This window comes from Gracilinanus agilis, chromosome 2 (genome assembly GCF_016433145.1).
Source record: "Gracilinanus agilis isolate LMUSP501 chromosome 2, AgileGrace, whole genome shotgun sequence".
Taxonomy (NCBI): domain Eukaryota; kingdom Metazoa; phylum Chordata; class Mammalia; order Didelphimorphia; family Didelphidae; genus Gracilinanus; species Gracilinanus agilis.
In genome coordinates, this window is record NC_058131.1 from 717,912,422 (window position 1) to 717,929,974 (window position 17,553).

Here is a 17,553-nt window from a genome sequence, read left to right on the forward strand (position 1 = left end):
ATCAATGGACTAGATGAGATACACAACATATAGGGAGGAGTAAATGACCTTAGTAATCTAGTGTTTGATAAACTCAAAACCCCCAGCTTTGGGGATAAGAACACACTATTTGACAAAAACTTCTGGGAAAATTGGAAAACAGTATGGCAGAAACCAGATAAGAGACCAATATCTCACCATCTATACCAAGATATGGTCAAAATGGATGTGATCTAGACATAAAGAGTGACACTATAAGTAAATGAAGGGAACATAGACTACTTTACCTGACAGATCTATTGAGAAGGGAAGAATTTATGATGAAACAAGATTTAGGGAGCATTATAAGGTATAAAATGAATAATTTTGATTGTTAAATTAAAAAGCTTTTGAACCAACAAAACCAATTTAACCAAGATTAGAAGGGAAACTGGGAAAAAAAATTTTATAACAAATTTCTCTGAAAAGGTTGCATTTGTCAAATCTATAGAGAACTAAGTCAAATTTATAAGAATACAAACCAATTCCCAATTGACAAATGGGCAAAGGATACAAATGAGCAACTTTCACATGAAGAAATCAAAGTTATCAGGACTCAGCCAAATCCCATCTGCTGTAGGAACAGGAGGGTTTTCCCTCTCTCCTCTCTCCCAGCTAACAAGGCCTCCCATTTGAGTTTATTTTCTATTCATACTGTAAATCCTGACCTTCATCTTAGAACCAATACTGTGTACTGGTTGCAAGGTAGAAGGGCAGTAAGAGCTAGGTCACTGGGCTTAAGTGACTTGCTCAGTCACTTAGCTAAAAGTGTCTGGGGCCACATTTGAACCCAGGACCTCCCATCTCTAAGTCTAGCTCTTTATCCATCTATGTATCAGGCACCTAGCTGCCTCCCCAGTATATAATCTTGGATAGCCTCTCCCATTCAAATGGGTTTTCTTGAGGGCAGAGACTATACTCTTGCCTTTCACAGTCTCCTCAGAGCTTGGTGGGGACCTGGCATGTCAGCAGTGATCAGTGCTTGTTGCCTAGCACATTATTTCACCTTGGATAAGCATTTCATATCCAAGATTATAAATTTAAAGTTGGAGGTACTTTAGGAGACAGCTAGTCCAGCCCCCCTTGTCTTACAGATAAAGGAAGTGGGAGCCACTGAAGTTCTTTGATTTGTCCAAAGTCCCCTTGTGAGAGGCAGAACCAGAATTCCAACCAATGTCCTCAGACTCCTAATCCAGCTTTCTCCCCACTCTACTCCTGTGGGGTTTGGTGGCGATGTTCTAGGGAAATCATATAGTGCCACAGCCTTCCGAGGTGCCAAAGCTCAGCAGTCAAACCCCTTCTCCAGGGTCCAAGCAGGGCCCACTCCATGCAGACAGTTGTGCTGGGCTAAGAAATGAAGAATGAATCAATGGAGTACTTTACTGATGACTCAGTCCCAGACTTGGGTGCTGCTGGAGACCAAAATCAAATCTAACACAGCCAAGTCATTCCATCTTCAGGATCCACTGGTGGGCCTTTCAAAAAGGTCTCAGGTCTCTTTTGCCCCTGAGATGGTATTTCTTATACCCAGAAGCCTTTCATTTCAGATTATCATCCTCTTTAAACTTTAAATCAGGAAAGTAGCAAAGCTACTGTCATTAAGAGGGTTGTTTCTGAAACCTTTTCAGAAGGTTTAGCCAAGAACACAAAATGAGATCGAAACCCGGGTTCAAATCCCAGCTCCTTCATCCACCAGTTGTGTGACCCTAGTTAAGCCAGTCCATCTCTCTGAACTAATTTCTTCATGTGAAAAGAGCACAATGACAATACCTGCACCATTGCCTTCAATCGATCATAAAGCATAAAGTGCCAATTGTGTGCCAACACTGGGCTCGGTGAAGGAGAGAACAAGTACAAAGACTGAAACAATTTCTCTTCTGAGAGGGAGTTAAACCACTCTAGGAGGATGCCTTGTCTTTTTCCTTCCCCGCTAGTCCTTCATCTTAAATGTCTATTTTCTTGCCTTCCAAAGCCCCACTTACTAGTCCTTCCGTGTTCGTATTTTAAGGCCAAAGCTATTCCACCAGTTATTAGAAAAGCTAAATTGTTCCTGGCTACTGGGGGGAAGAAACCATCAATTACTTTCCTGAGAATCTACTGGATAAATTCCAAATTGCAAATCCATACAGAAAGTTAGTTAAGCATGACAGATGACCATGAGCGTGGTCTCCATTTAGCATATTGGTTATTATCATTTTACAGATTCAGAAAAAGCATCCATTAGCTGGAGGTTACTGGGGACAGAAGGGGAAAAAAAAAGATAATCTCCTAAAAGTCCCCAAATGAAGCAGAAATAGACCCCCGGCTAACCATCTCCCCTCCTCTAGAGATGTGGTTATCTGCTCTATTTTCTTTCCTCCATACAGCATCAAACTTCGATTTCTTTAACCTGGGAATCGTGCCCCATAATTCTCTGATTTAGATGGTGGTCCATGGACTTACTTATAGATTATCATTGATCTCACTCATCCTGGAAGTCCTCTGAGCTTAGCCAAACCAGCTAGAGCACAAGATTTCAGGAAACCAGGAGTCTCTGTGCCTTTGATAGACTCATTACTTTTTCTTTTCAAATTAACCCAAAGTGGTTTGATTAGTGTAAGGAACTCCTGAAGAAGAAACTCTCTCACCACGCAAATGAATACTTTCTCTGCAATTTATATACATTCTTGGGACACTTAAAGACCGAGGGACTTGTCCAGGGTCCCTTGGCCAGAATATGCCATACTCGAACCCAGATCTTCTTGACAATGAGCTCAGCTAGTTATCTACTATTCATTATGAAATCTCTCTATATAAAACTACATTTGAAATCCCAACTTACCTGAAGTACTGTGCACCTGGTTGCTTCCATTTAACTGGCATTTCCTTGATGGCAGAATCTTATTTTTGCCTTTCTCTTGACCTCCCCCCCCCCCCCCCCCCCCCCCCCCCCCCCCCCNNNCCTTGATGGCAGAATCTTTTTTTTGCCTTTCTCTTGACCTCCCCCCCCCCCCCCCCCCGATCAACCCCCAAGCCACCCCTTCCTCCTTTTTAAAAGAGCACTGAAATCCTAAGATCACAGGTCTTGGAACTAGAAGTGCAGAATTAGAACAGATGTCAGGTCTTTTCACCCAAACTCTTCATTTTATAGAGGAAGAAACACAGGCTCAAAGAAGTTTAGTGATTTGGTCAGGGTCATTCGAGTAGCAAGTAAGTGAGCTGGGATCCGAACTTGGTCCTATGACTCTTTTTTTTGTTTATTTTTTTAAACCCTTAACTTCTGTGTCTTGGCTCCTAGGTGGAAGATTGGTAAGGGTGGGCCATGGGGGTCAAGTGACTTGCCCAGGGTCACACAGCTGGGAAGTGTCTGAGGCCGGATTTGAACCCAGGACCTCCCATCTCTAGGCTTGGCTCTCAATCCACTGAGCTACCCAGCTGCCCCCCATCCTATAACTCTTAAGTTCAGCATTTTTTTTTTCCCACTGTGCCGTGCCATTCATTCCAGTTGACAATGTTGAACACAGCAATTTCCTCTCAGGAGAGAGATCTCAGCCACCGTACCAGATGGCTTTTCTTAACCATTTTTCCTCATTGCTGTCAAATGGAGGGACAGAGATGACAGGAAAATGGTTTCTGTATTCAAAGAAAATAGAAATAGGGGCAGCCAGGTGGCGCAGCGGGTAGAGCACCAAGGCTGGAATCAAGAGGATCTCGATTCAAATCTGGCCTCAGACACTTCCTTAGCTGCGTGACCCTGGTCAAGTCACTTCACCCCATTCACCTAGCCTTTGCCCATCTGTCTTGGAGTTGTTCCTAAGACAGAAAGTAGGGGTTATTTTAAAAAATGGAAATAAAGTTTTCAAAAGTGCACACTCGCGCTCAGGAGTGGCCTCCGTACTGCATCGGAAGTCAGTTTCTCACTGCAAATGATAAAACTTTCCGAAATGAAAGAGGAAACGAGATGGTTTTTTTTTTTTTAAAAGCCTTTATTTCCTTCACCATTATTGTTTTACAATACAAATATCACCTTGTGAATACACAAAAAAAACCCTACAGAAGATAATTCTGCTGCACGTAAAATACAGAATGGATATATAGACTTCTTCATTCTTAAAAAACTAGTTTGTTCTGCACATTGGCAAGGATAGGATAGAAGAACCTCCCCAAGCCAGCGTCTGGCCGGGGGGAGACTCGGAGGGACATGCAGTTTCTGCACAAATATATTTTAAAGACATCCACCTCTCTCTCGTCACCGTCACTGCTGTGATTTGGCCAACCGCATGGTCAGGAGGAGGGCTACACGGACTCGCGACGTTCGCGGCTTCCATCGAGATCACCCGCCACCCTTTCTAGAAAAAGGGAATGGATTCATGGCTGTTTTTATGGCCTCGTGAAAATCGAGCCACCAGAGAGACAGGAAAAGAACTCGAGGGAGCCTCGTCCCTGCGCCTGGCCACACGACGGGCGATCGGGCACGGGCGCGGGAAAGGCTCCCTTCCCACATCTTCGATTCGCAGCAATTTCAACACCAGAAGGAGACGTTGATGATTCATTTTAGCAAGAGATGCAAAACTGAGTCGTGTGTACATATCATCGTGGCTTTGTGGAATACTTTTATTTCAAAGAAAAACATTGACGATTGCCTACTGACCATACAATCGAGACAAGAAAGGCACTAGATACATGGACAAATCTTTCTGCCAAGAAGCACTTTTAAGTATTCACTCTCCTCTCTCTGACATGTAAAAATCTTTAAATTTAGATTTCATAGACATCTTGAAAAATAAAGTTAGGAAATACTTAGAAAATCACTTTACAACAGAATCTGTGGTTTTTTTTTTTTTGCACTTTTTTTGACACCATCGCTGCTGATTTTTACAAAATCAAAAGTTACCAAACGTTCCCGCATCTACCTTTTTTATTTTTTTTTTTCACTTGACTATCGGCGCAACAGGTAGAAGAAAGAGCTCTGAATGGAATTCCGTTCAGGTGCTTAGAAACCTTCATATAGACGTTTGCTAGAAAATGGCTTACAGCCCAATCTTTGGGGCAAAGAGATATGAAAAGTATGTTTTCCCAAGAAAATAATACGCTTTATTTCCAGGCTGGGCTGGAAAGACCAGAACTGAGGATATAAAAGCTTATGTTTATGCTGCCGCATCATATACAAAGGAGCATGGTCATGGGTCATGTAAATCCCCAACCTATCAACGAGAAATGCATACAGTGCATGATAAGTTAAATTCTCTTTATTGGTGTCCAACGCAGGTCCTTTGGAGAGGAAAAAAAAAAAAAAAGATCACAGTGCTGACCAGGTAACTCACTAGGTTAAGTCAAGGTAACTGTTGAAAGATCAAAGGATTAGGGAGGCGTTGATTTTATGGCGATTTCTCTCGTGGAGTCCTTAGTACTTTGGACAGCTCTCTTCCAACTGGAACAGCCGTTATGTATCGTTCACCAAACGACTGTATTTCACTTGTCTACTGAGATGGACCATGGGCCAGGGGAAAGGCCAGTGATAAGACCGAGGTACAATTCCTTGGACGTTCTTTTCAAAGTACTGGAAGGGCTTATACCACCATACTCTCGCCAGGAGGTTCATTTGGGAAGCTTCTTTTAGCACCTGAAATACCAAAGAAGAAAAGCCTTGGTCAGGTCTAGTAATGCAATTCATCCATCCCTAGCATGTCCTGGTTTCATCCTGGCCTCACTCTTAGCTATAAGCCCCCATCTTGGGAGACCCACCTGTGTAGACTTATCGACTTATCAACAACAAACAACAACGCAAGAAGGAGAAAGACGCTCTCTTGATTCTTTCGGTGACCAGCTAGAAATAGGACATCAACCCTCTAGCCACGAGTGTTTCCCTGAAAGCCAGAAGGCTAAGCCTCTGAAGAAAGCAAGAGTCTCAAAATAACATTTTCAAAGACAAGGGTCGTAAGATGGGATTTTTGAAAGGGAAGCGATTTTCCCTATCAGACCACATGTTTAGATATCCCAAAGGAAAAAACAAAAAGCTTTTGGGTGATCCCTATCTTGAGACACGGTACTGCTCAGGAGAAGCAAAGCCAGGGATCTTGGGAACCAGGAATTTTCTGTCAGAGTCAAAAAAAACTCTGAAGACATCTAGCTCTAATTCCCTTTTAAGCAAGATGCAATCAACCACCAAATATTTATTTATTAAGCACCAGCCATCCAAGTCTAGCCTCTTTTCTAATAAACGAGGAAGAATGAATCCTAAGAAGAGAAAAGTTTACCCAGAGTCCCACAGCTAGTGCCAGAGCCAGGATCTGAATCCAGGCCCTCTACCTATAGTCCCAACATTGTTTCCCCAATACTGTTGGAGAAGACTGGGGACCAGAGAGGAGAAAAAACTTTCAGGGTGTCAGATAGCTCATGATTAGCTAACTCCAAGATTAATGCCCTTTCTGTGACACCATCTGTCTTCTATTTCTCTGTGATTCTACTTTTTTAAACCCTTACCTTCCATCTTGGAATCAATACCATGTGTTGTTTCCAAGACGGAAGAATGGTAAGGTCTAGGCCAAGGGGTGGTGAATGACTTGGCTAGGGTCACATATCAAGGCAAGATTTGAACCCCAGACCCTCTCATCTCCAGCCCTGGCTCTCTCTACACTAAGTTGACTCTCTTCCCCTTGATTCCCTTTTAGGGGAGACATCTCTCTAGACAATAAGAACCCCCATGAGGCACTTAACCAGGAGGGTTAACTATGATTCGAGTCCAGGTGGGATTAGGACAGGAGGGCGTCACGACTTACTTGCTGATTAGCCATTGTGTGATACCACCAGAAAAGTCTGGTGGTGATGTAGTAAGCCACCACGACGTCCACAGTGTAGTGTTCATGTGCCAAGAGGATACAGAAGACTCCGGACACGCTGAGAATCCAGCAAACCCAATGGTACCACCAAAGTCGCCGAGGGGAATCTGGAAGGAAGAAAAAGCCATCGTGGTCACATAGTCCCAACACAGCCTGGCCGTGACGGCTAAGCCGGGTCCCAGCAGCGATCCTGCCCCACCACATTTTCCTCGCTCCTGGATTAGGCAGGCTTCAGCGCAGAACAAAAATACTTTCTTCCTGGGATCTTAGAGAGCATCCCATCCGAAGCAAATACACTGAGATGTCAAAGTAATTCACACTTTTTAAATATATGAATATCAGTTCTACTTCTCTATGTATGAATTAGAATCTTGAACCCTTGGACTCCATCTCCCCAAATTCCTTTTCCCTTTCATGTACGTGCATCGTTATGTTGTTTGTATATAGTTTCGGGGTCTCCTCCCCCTCGCTCTCTCTTCCACGCGAGTGGCTTGGGTGAGCTCTGCTCCTCTCTGGAGGGAGGCTCGCCTTTTTTTAGTTTCCCTTTTGCTTCAGGTTAAATTTAATAAATCTTATTAAATATAATATTTGGCGAACTAGATATTAATTTTTAAATCTACATCTAGTACTTCAAAGCTTACAAAGCATCTTCTTGAGAATAACATTATGAAAAAAAGAAATGAAAATGCAAAGGCACTCTGGCTCTGTCGGCATCCAGGAAGTGATAGGATAGAAACCCTCTACTGGCACAGGTTGCGACTCACCTGACCTAGCACAGGAGTTCTTATAATTTGGGGTCCACAGACCACTAAGTAGTTCATGGAGAGATTTGTGGGGGAAAGCGGGGGAGAAGTGCTCAATTTGGATGGAGGAAAAAATTACATCTCAAATTTATTATGGCTAAATATCACTTTTTAATCCATTACTTTCTATCCTAGTAACCACTCCAAGTCAGAAGGGCAAGAGCTAGGTAAATGGGGTTAAGTGACTTGCCCAGGGTCACAAAGCTGGGAAGTATCTGAAGTCAAATTCAAAGCCAGATACCCTCCCAATTCCAAGCCTGGGGCTCCAGCCATTATGCCACCTAGCTGTCTTTCAATTATGAAAGCAACACAATATTACTCTAAGGAGGGGACTTCGCTAGACTTCACTAGAGGGGTTCATGGCACCAAAAAAGTTAAAATCCTCTGATGTCTTATAGCAAATATTTAGTCAGCAAAGTGGCACAGACTTGGAGTCATGATGGCCTCAGTTGGAAATCTGTCTCAGACGCTGGGTGACCCTCAATTTCCTCACCTGTAAAATGGGGATAATAATAGCACCAACCTCCCAGAGTTCTTGTGAAGATTTCAGGAGATAAGAGAATCGAAATCACCTTACAAAAGGTTAAGGTGCTGCTGGAGCTACTCCACTTAGGCCCCATTAGGGACACTTAATTCATTTTACTCAGACCCCAGTGAAAGTCATTGGATTGCCTTTAACTACCCTTTGGAGCCAGCGTTCTGGACAGATGTTGATCTCCACTGCTCTGGGCACAAGCTCTTCTACAGATGGACCAAGCAGCTCTCATCTGCTCTGTCATCAAATGTTTTAGAGAGAGACCCATCAAGTGTCCCTGAGGAAGAGTCCCTCTCCTCCTTCCTTCTCCTCCTCCTCCTCCTCCTCCTCCTTAAAGGTTCCTTATTTGTGTTAAGGACAACCTCATTCCAAGGGGCAGCAAGGTGGCTCAGTGGATAGACTGAGGGCCAGACCTAAAGATGGGAGGTAGGTCCTGGGTTCAAATCTGAGTTCTCGATGCCTTCTAGCTGTGTGACCCTGGGCAAGTCACTTAACCCAGTGCCTAGCTCTTACTGTTCTTCTGCCTTGGAACCAATACTTAGAATTGATTCTAAGACAGAAGACATGAGTTAAAAAAAAACAAAAACAAAAACAAAAAACAACCTCATCCCTTCAAAGACCAGGTTTGCACTTTGGACATATCCTTGACTTTAAAAAAAAAATAATGTTTTATTTTCTCCCCTATTACATGCCAAAACAAAATTTTTGAACATTTTTTTTTTTAAAGTTTTAAGTTCCAAATTCTTTTCCTGCCTTTCTGTCCTCCAATCAACTATCAGGTCAAAGACACACAGCCTCCATGTTTGTCCTTTTCTCTCCTTTCAAGTAATAGCAGCTCTGGTTCAGGCCCAGTGACTTCTGTGGTCTCTTTCAGCCCTCTACTCTGATCTAATAATAATCCTAAAAAGGAGGAATAAATGAATGAATGCATGAATGAATGCATGAATGAATGAACTTTCTGTCCAGCGCACAGTGTGTGCATCCTTATTGCCGTTTTGTAGATGAGGCTATACCTAGGGGGTTGCCGTCAATAATCCCCAAACCAGCCTCTGGCTAGAGAGCCCTCGTCCTCTTTAATCCACCCTCCACAAACTGAGGAATCGACGTTCCTACGCACCAGTTGGACCTCCACTCCCTGGCTCAAGCTTCGTGTCTTCCTACTGGCCCCGGGATACAACATGAGCTGCTCTACTTGGCATTCAAACCCCTTCAGAGTTGAGCTCTAGAACACATTTATAGGCTCATTACCCATGAATTCCGCCACGTTCTGTGTTCCAGGCTTTCGGCTGGATTGGCTCTCCCTCATCTTTGAGAAGAGACGTGGCACCCAAGGGGGGATCGAGCCGCCCAGCCAGACACTGTGGTGCCTGGAAGGAAGGGCCCTGATCATCCTCCACTCACACCTGGGCTCTGCTGGGTGGCATGTTATTCACCCTTCAATGACCGAGTATGTTGGGGCCACGGCCCGTTTTCCTGTCCTAAGACATGGGCAAGCTGGGCTAAGCCAAGTGTGGAGTCTCAGTGTGGCTAGACTTCTGTTTCGTCCAGTTGAGTCCCCATTAGCAAAGCCAAATCATGATGGAAGAAGATGGTGAGAGCCGTGGTTAGGCCGGGCTACTCACTCCCTGGAGCTCTAGTCTTTCTTTTTTCCAGCCACAAAAAGAGCCGATATTGTGCTTGGCACACAAACGTGTTACTTTCCGCTACATCTCCTCCCCTATTCCCAGCAGCCACCAGGAATAATTGTGGCCAGCTCGCCCCATCGCTTCCTCGACTCCATCTCATGCAGAAGAGAGAAGAGCGCTTGGATGACCAAAACCCTTCACGAGGAAGCCAGCCCCGGGCAATCCCCACACGACCCAGGCACAATTCGTCTGGCTTTCCCCAACCTCTTGGGAGTATTTCCCAGAGAAACACTGGAGGTAAAATCAGGACCCAAAGTACCCACATGGAAAGAAAAGGAGTTCTGGACTTACACTCTTTGATAAATAAGTACGTCAGGGTCAACATGACTGTGTGCCCACTGTAGAGAAAGTCTCCACATAAGTTGTGGGAGCCTGTGATGGACAGGCCGCCCCCCGCTATCATCTTCATTATCCTCCGTAAATGAGCTTCCCAGTCTCCAAACAGCTGTAGGAATAGAGAAACAAGGGCCATCAGTTCATGTTAATCCATTCGTGTTCGTTTTCTTCCACTCAAGAAAGATAAAATACAGTAGACACGATGGGGAAAATACAGGGCACTCCATTGACTCCATTATAAGTCAATCAATCAGTAAGCATTTATTAAAGGCCAACTCGGTGCCAGGCATTGGGGGATGAGGACAAAAAGGAGAGCCCCTTGTCCCAGAATGCTTCTGTTTCACTGAAGGAGAAAACAAGGACACACATGAGTACGCACAAGGGGAAAAGGCAAAATAAATACGAGGTAATTTTAGGAAGAAGGGAAGCAGGAATTTGTGTAATTAGAATCTGTTACCCTAAAAAAAAAAAAAACTACAATTCCCAGCACCCCACTCTCTTCCTGTCGTTACATGCTGACGTAGACAGGACATAAATTCTGTGGAGTTCCACGTCTCGCTCTCGTGTCATCCTGTCGCAGCTTTGATGGAATGGCCTTTTTGAGCAGGTAGAAAAGCAGTCATAAGGTTCTATTTTGTTCTATAATAAACTTTAGAAAACATAATACTTGAAGTATTGAACATTAATTTAAATACTATAGAACTGGTGGGAGAAGGTGGCACTTGAACCCTGTCTTGAACAGAACCAGGAACCTAAGAGATCGTCTCTCTCTCTCTCTCTCTCTCTCTCTCTCTCTCTCTCTCTCTCTCTCTCTCCCTAAACCCATTTTCCAATTACTCAGAGATGTATCTGTTCACATATCCGCACTTAGAAAACATGGGTGGGTGACTCTCTATTGCCTTCTGAATAAAGTCAAACTATCTCTGCCTGATTGAAGCTCTAGACTTTTGGATGCTCCCCGACCTAAAGTACTCTGGACTGCTTTCTGAATGGTCCTCCATTCCCTGGGTTTGTATCCGGCTTGCTAGCAGAGTGTGGCCACTTAAGGAATATTTGTTGATTGACACTGAACGATGGCGAAGGGTCTTGAGTTGCCACCAAAGGAGGTTCGGTTGAAGGAGATGAATACAAAATTCCCTTGTATTTACTTGGGGAGGGGGAAGGTGAACTGTCTTCTAGAATCTGAAACGGTGTCATGTAGAAGGATTAGACACTCATTTAGGACCCAGAGGGCCGAATTAGGGGCAGTGGGTGGAAGTTCCAAAAAGATTCATGTAGCCTCGATGTTGGGAAAATGCCCTAACAACTCGAGCTCCCACGGACTGCCTTCTGGGCTCCATTCAGGAGTTACTTGTTCCGTGAGGCACCCCCTGACCCACTCGCACCAGCACCACCTAAAGTATTTGTTCTTTGTACCCCAGCACCTAGTCCAGCGCCTGCCACTCAGCAGGTACATCACGGATGTTTACTGCATTGAACTATACCTAGAACGCTCTCCCTCAGCCTTCTCTCTTGTTAACACCAAGGCATTTCACTGTTGGGTTTAGTGGCTGTGTTGCCCAATGGCGTTTTCCATCCCTCTTTCTTGGTGATTCTTTGTTACAAAGAAGAGCTTGATGGGCAAGAAAAGCAGGAGGGGAAGAGAGAAGTCACATAGAGGCAAAGATGGCAATCAAATTTAAAAATATTTTTCAAGAAACAAACACTGGGAGAAAATCCTCTTCATCCCTTCAGATTATAACCCAGAATGGATAAAGCCAGAGCCGGAGAGGTCAGAGACCACCTAGTCCAGTATCCTCAAAGGTCCCCTGAGATCCAGCTACAGTGGCATCCTGGATGTTCCTCACACACAACATGCCATCTCCCACCTCCATGCCTTTCCCTGGCTATTCCCCATGCCTAGCATGCACTCTCTTCTCATCTGCACTTCCCAGTCTCCCTTTAAGGTTCAGATTGATTTCCCACCTCCCACTACTTTACTCATGCCAGTCCATTCCCTCCACAGGAGCAAAGACAGTCTCATTTCAACTCCGTATTCCTTCTCAGTGCCTAAGAGAGCATCCTGCACACAGTAGGTGCTTCATGGATATTGGCCAAAATGAACCATTTTTCTCTTCAGCCACTGTCAATGGCTTTCTGTCCTCTGGAAGCAGGAAGTCCTTCCAAATGCTGCATAAGCTTCTTAAGCCCTTTATCGGACAAGCTTCAGTCAATGTTGACCCAACTGGGTCACCCAGAAGATCAGTGTTTACTTTTTCTGCCACTTTTGGAAAAGAAAAGAAAATCCTGAGACTCAGAGCCAGAAGGGGCTGCGGAGGTCACATCATCATCGTCTCTGCCCCTCATATGACAAGGCGAGGAAACCAAGGTGAGAGAGGGAAATGACTGACCCAAAGTCACTTAGCTCTAACCAAGATTCTGGTTCAAATCCTGCCTCTGACATCTTCTCTCTGTACTACCTGCACCTCAGTGTCGTTCAATGTCAAGTCAGAGGGTTGGCCTGGAAAGCCTTGGTGGCCCCTGCCAGCTCTATCTGTGATCTGATGACCTCTTGAAGCCTCAATTTCTTCATCTGTAAAATTAGGGAGCAGGACGAGGGCTAATGTCCTTTCTGGACTGAGACTGATGGTTCCAGGAATCTGGCAGTCTCTCATCAGTCAACCAGCATTTAAGGACTCACTGCAAGTGAGATATTGTGGGAAATAAGGGGGATACACCCCCTCCCCCAAACCTGCAAGTCCTGGTCTTAACATGGAGGTCAACACAGACTCAGGAAAATGTAGAAAGAATAAGTACAAGCTGAATTCCAAGTCAGTGGAAGAAGGGGAATATGTGGAAACCAGGAAAGACGTCACAAGAAAGGTGGGATTCCAGGAGGCAGAGATGAGGAGGGATGACAGCCTTTAGGGCATGAGTCCCAGTCAGGCCCAAGACATGGAAATAGGAAGAGGGTCAGCCGTAGCACTGGCACAAGGAATAGAGCATTGGGGTTAGGAAGACCCGAGTTCAAATCTGGTCTCAGATACTCACTAGCTGTATGACCTTGGGCAAGTCAGTTAACCTGTTTGCCTCTGTTTTCTCATCTGTAAAATGGGAGTAATAACAGAATTGGCACCCCCGAGTTGGGGTGAGGATCCAATAAGATCACATCATATGTGCAAAGCCCTTAGCACATCATAAGCTATTATCATTATAATTAATAACCATTATCGTCAGAATGGCAAGTAGGATTCTTTTCTAAGAGTTGGTACCTAAAAGAGTTATCGTCCATAAACTCTTTACACAAAAGACCTCATTTGCACTCTTCAAAAATAAGGGAGCCGGTATTGCTGGAATAGTGTCTGGAGAAGGCTGAGACAAGGGAGAGTATCTCTGCCAGCAGAGGGCCATCCAGTGGGACACGGCCAAGCACGGCGCTGTACGCGGGTGTGAAGGAATGGTTGAGAGGACGAGCACAGAGAAGCTGGGCAGATTCCTAAAAGCTGGTGTCCAGTGAAGGAAGAGGAACCAGCGGGCAGAACAGAAAATAAGCAAGGAAAGGCGCTGCCATTAGAACGGAGCAGCCTCACTCCGGGGAACGTCCGGACGAGGCACCTTCCCTGCGCTGCAGAGGGGGGCAACTGCAGCTTTGGAAGGGGAGAACATGGCAGGACCGGATGGACGGATCCGCCTTGTTTGACTAAACCAGGAGCTTTCCCTTTTTCCTCTCTCCTTTCATTCACTCTAACAGGCTGGGCAGGAAAGGAAAGGGAGATGTTCAGAAATCGACGTCATTTAAAGCCCTAACCTAGCAATGAAAACGTTCAGCCTCTCCCCGAGTCCTAACTGCCCCCGTGGGAACAACACACAGAAGAGAAGCTCCTCGAAGGCAAAGAATATTCCATTTTTGTCTCTGTATCAAGCGCTCGGCACAGCGAATAGCACCTAGTTGTAGCTTCGCAGCAGTGTACACAGTAGAGTGCACATAGTAGGTGCTTAATAAATGCATATTGATGGATTGGAAAAAGAAAAGAATTTTTTTAATGAACCAAGAGTAGTTTTAGCTTTCTGGGGCCCTGTGTGCATTCCCTCAAATAATCAGTCAACAGCTTATGGCCTGTATAATCAAAAGGAGCCTCATGAGGCAAAAAGTCAGAGAAAGAAGAGGCAGGAAGAGGCAGGAAAGGCAAGGGTTGGTCAGAGGAGAAAGACAAATGCTGAGCTAGAGAGCAAGTAATCAACAAGCACATAGTAGGCACCTACAGTGTGCCAGGCACTACACTAGCCACAGTGGAGATACCAGTACAAAGAACGAGGAAAGTCCTAGTATTCCCAAGGAGCTCACATCCTCCTGGGGGAGACAAATGCACATTCAAGCAGCAACAGCAAAGGAAAAGGTGGAGGAATCCACACATAGACGGCGTTCAATTGGAGGAGGTCATGAGGCGTCTCACCCTGCTTGGACTCCAAGAACCTCAGAGGAAATCCGAAGGGTCAGCCTCATGAACTGTCCCCAAAGGGAGACCCACACAGGAAGTACCAAGCCTGGCCAGACTCAGGATCCACCTAGCCCAGGGTCTGGCTGAAGGTGGCTCCTTGATACTCGGTGAATTCGATCAAATGCCCTTCCTCCAGCTTCCTTCAAAGCACAGTTCACGCACCTTCCTCAATAGGAGCCTTTTATCAATTCCCTCCTCAGGGACTGGTGACACCCCCTCCTCAAATGATGTTATCTCTTTGGAATATACCTCTAGACATCCGTGTTACCTTCCATGGCTAGAATGGAAGCTCCTTGAAGGCAGGGGCCGGCTTTCTATCCCTAGCACACAGCACTGGGCACACAGGAGGTGTTAAATCAATGTTTGATTTCATTCTCCTCTTAGGCACCGACAGTCTACATTTTCTTTATCTCTGTGTATATATCTGCAAACATATACACACAGAGTATATGTTGTGAGCATATATCATCCCTACTAGATTATAAACTAGGTAAGTAGATAGATAGATAGATAGATAGATAGATAGATAGATAGATAGATAGATAGGATGAAAGAAAGATAAGAGATAACCATCCCTACTTGATTATAAATGAGAGAGATGTAGACAAGCATCACCCTTACTAGATTGGAAATAACAAGATAGAGAGATCAATAGATATGATAGATAGACACACACACACACACACACACACACACACACACACACACACACACACACACAAGCATCCCTACTAGATTGTAAGCAACAGATAGATCAATAGATATAGATGGATGGATAAACATCCCTACTAGATTGTCAGTGATAGATAAGATAGATCAATATAGACGGACGGACGGACGGACGGATGGATGGATGGATGGATGGATGGATGGCAATAGATAAGCATCCCTACTAAACTGTAAGCAATAGATACAGACAGAGAAAGACAGACAGACAGACAGACAATAGACAGATAGACAGATAGACAGATAGACAGATGGGTAGGTAGATAGGTAGGTAGGTAGGTAGGTAGGTAGGTAGGTAGGTAGGTAAGCACCCCTACTAGATTGTAAGTTTTTTGAGAGCAGAAGCCATGGATGTAGCATTTGCTTATACCTCTCTGGGTACTCTGACCATTTTCCTTTTCAAAATTACCTCATTCGCTTCCTGGCTCTTCCTGAGACACAGTATACCTTCTCCTATGCCCATACCTTTGCCCTGGCTGTTCCTCATGCCTAGAGTTCATAGAAGTAATATTTGCTTATAGCTCTCTTGATACCCGCTTGATAGAACACTTATACCTCAATTTCCCATTCTTGCTTGACATCTCTCTCTTAAACCCCTAACACGGTATCTTACAGAGTAGGCATTTAGCAAGCCCTGAAAGAATGGCAGGATGAGGAACTTAATTCTTCTTCTGGATGGAAGAGGTAATTTGTCAAGGAACAGTGGGCTCTTGGCATCCTACCTCACCTTGGGCTAAGTTTGTGCAAAGTGAAATGACTCTTGGGACAAATGCTGGGAACTTTGTGGTTATGTCAAAAGACACCTCATGCCTCCCATATATAATTGGTGGCACCCTAAGATAATGAGAAGAAGAGTGGGGACATTATTTTCTTTCAATCCTTGCAGATGACCGGCCAAGAGATTGTCGGCCACATCATTTGTGATATCCAAAGAGGCACCCTCCAAATTCCTTCTGAGAACCAAAGAGGGTTAAGACCTAGTCTTGGACCCAGCTGTGGGACTGGAGAACTTCGCCCTTTAGTTTCTTTCTCAATGCTGAATTCCGTGACAGCCCATCATTGATGGAGTGATTATTTCATTATTCTGGCTGAGAACTGTCCGAGGTCCTTGTTCTCTGGCTTTCTTTTGTCTATCACTCTTGGCTGATGTCACTTATATCTGCAATTAGGCATCTCAATAACAAGAAGGCAGAGAACAGAAACTAAGGTCCAATGTTGCCACATTTTGACAGTTTGGGTCAAAATCTGGCTGCTCAAAAATTAAAAACAAAAACAAGATTTCAGGATTAAAACATGCTCTCCATCTGCTACCTCCATCTGAATAGGTATCTGTGACTTGATTCCACAAAAAAATTCCTCAGAGAAATCAAGATATTTGACAAAACAGCCTTGTCAAACCCTCCAGGGACAACTAGAGGCAACTGGTGTCACGAGCTAACCTATTACCAGGCTAGCCGTGTCCCAGTCATCCTATAGTAACCTATAGAAGCAAAGCTCATTACAAAGCTTGTAACCTCTAGGCAAGCATCACAGAATATCAGAGTTTGAAGGGATGTTAGAACAATGAAGACAGAACATAGTATCCTAGCACTTGAAGGAACATCTGAATATAGAACATAGAATATTGAAACTTCAAAACACAGAATGTTAAGAGCTGAAAGAGAACCCTTAACATTGAACACAAGAGGTTAGAGCTGTATTCTCAGCCTGGAGAATAGAAGACCTTGGGATGCTCAAGCTGGAAGGGACCATAGATATCATCCAGGCCAATTTCCTCCTTTTTCTAATAAGCCAACTGAAGCCTGGACTAGTGATGTGACTCGGTCACTCAGAAATGCTGTGGCCAAGGAATCTCTCCAATGTGCTAGTTCTCTTATGGTGCCCTGGATGCCTTTTCATCAGTGAAAACCCAGGAAGAGAGCCCTCCAACTTCCCTAGAAGAGATCAGACATGCTAAGTGAATGAGGCAGCTAGGTCCGGGGACAATGGCCCAAGTGACTCAAGCAAGGACAGTCAAATTCTACCACCCTTGGATTTCAAAAGCAACGGTTTCGTGACTAACTCCATGAACAGACAATGGGTTCCTTCAGAATGAATGAGAATGAGCAAAAAAGTTCTTTGATGACCTCATGGAGTGGTACAGATGGCTACAAA

The 17,553-nt window shown here is 44.6% G+C and overlaps 1 protein-coding gene across 1 annotated transcript in view; it reads right to left on the reverse strand.

Moving 5' to 3' along the window:
• Window positions 1-3,962: 3,962 nt before the first annotated feature.
• The window catches only part of SGMS1 (sphingomyelin synthase 1), a 40,234-nt gene continuing 26,643 nt past the window's right edge, over window positions 3,963-17,553 (reverse strand). The window contains exons 4-6 of the mRNA XM_044659225.1: window positions 10,151-10,304; window positions 6,777-6,943; window positions 3,963-5,620 (exon numbers count right to left, since the gene is read on the reverse strand). Of these exons, the coding sequence (XP_044515160.1) occupies window positions 5,441-5,620; window positions 6,777-6,943; window positions 10,151-10,304 (501 nt within the window). The 3' untranslated portion in view covers window positions 3,963-5,440. The remainder of the gene's footprint in view (window positions 5,621-6,776; window positions 6,944-10,150; window positions 10,305-17,553) is intronic.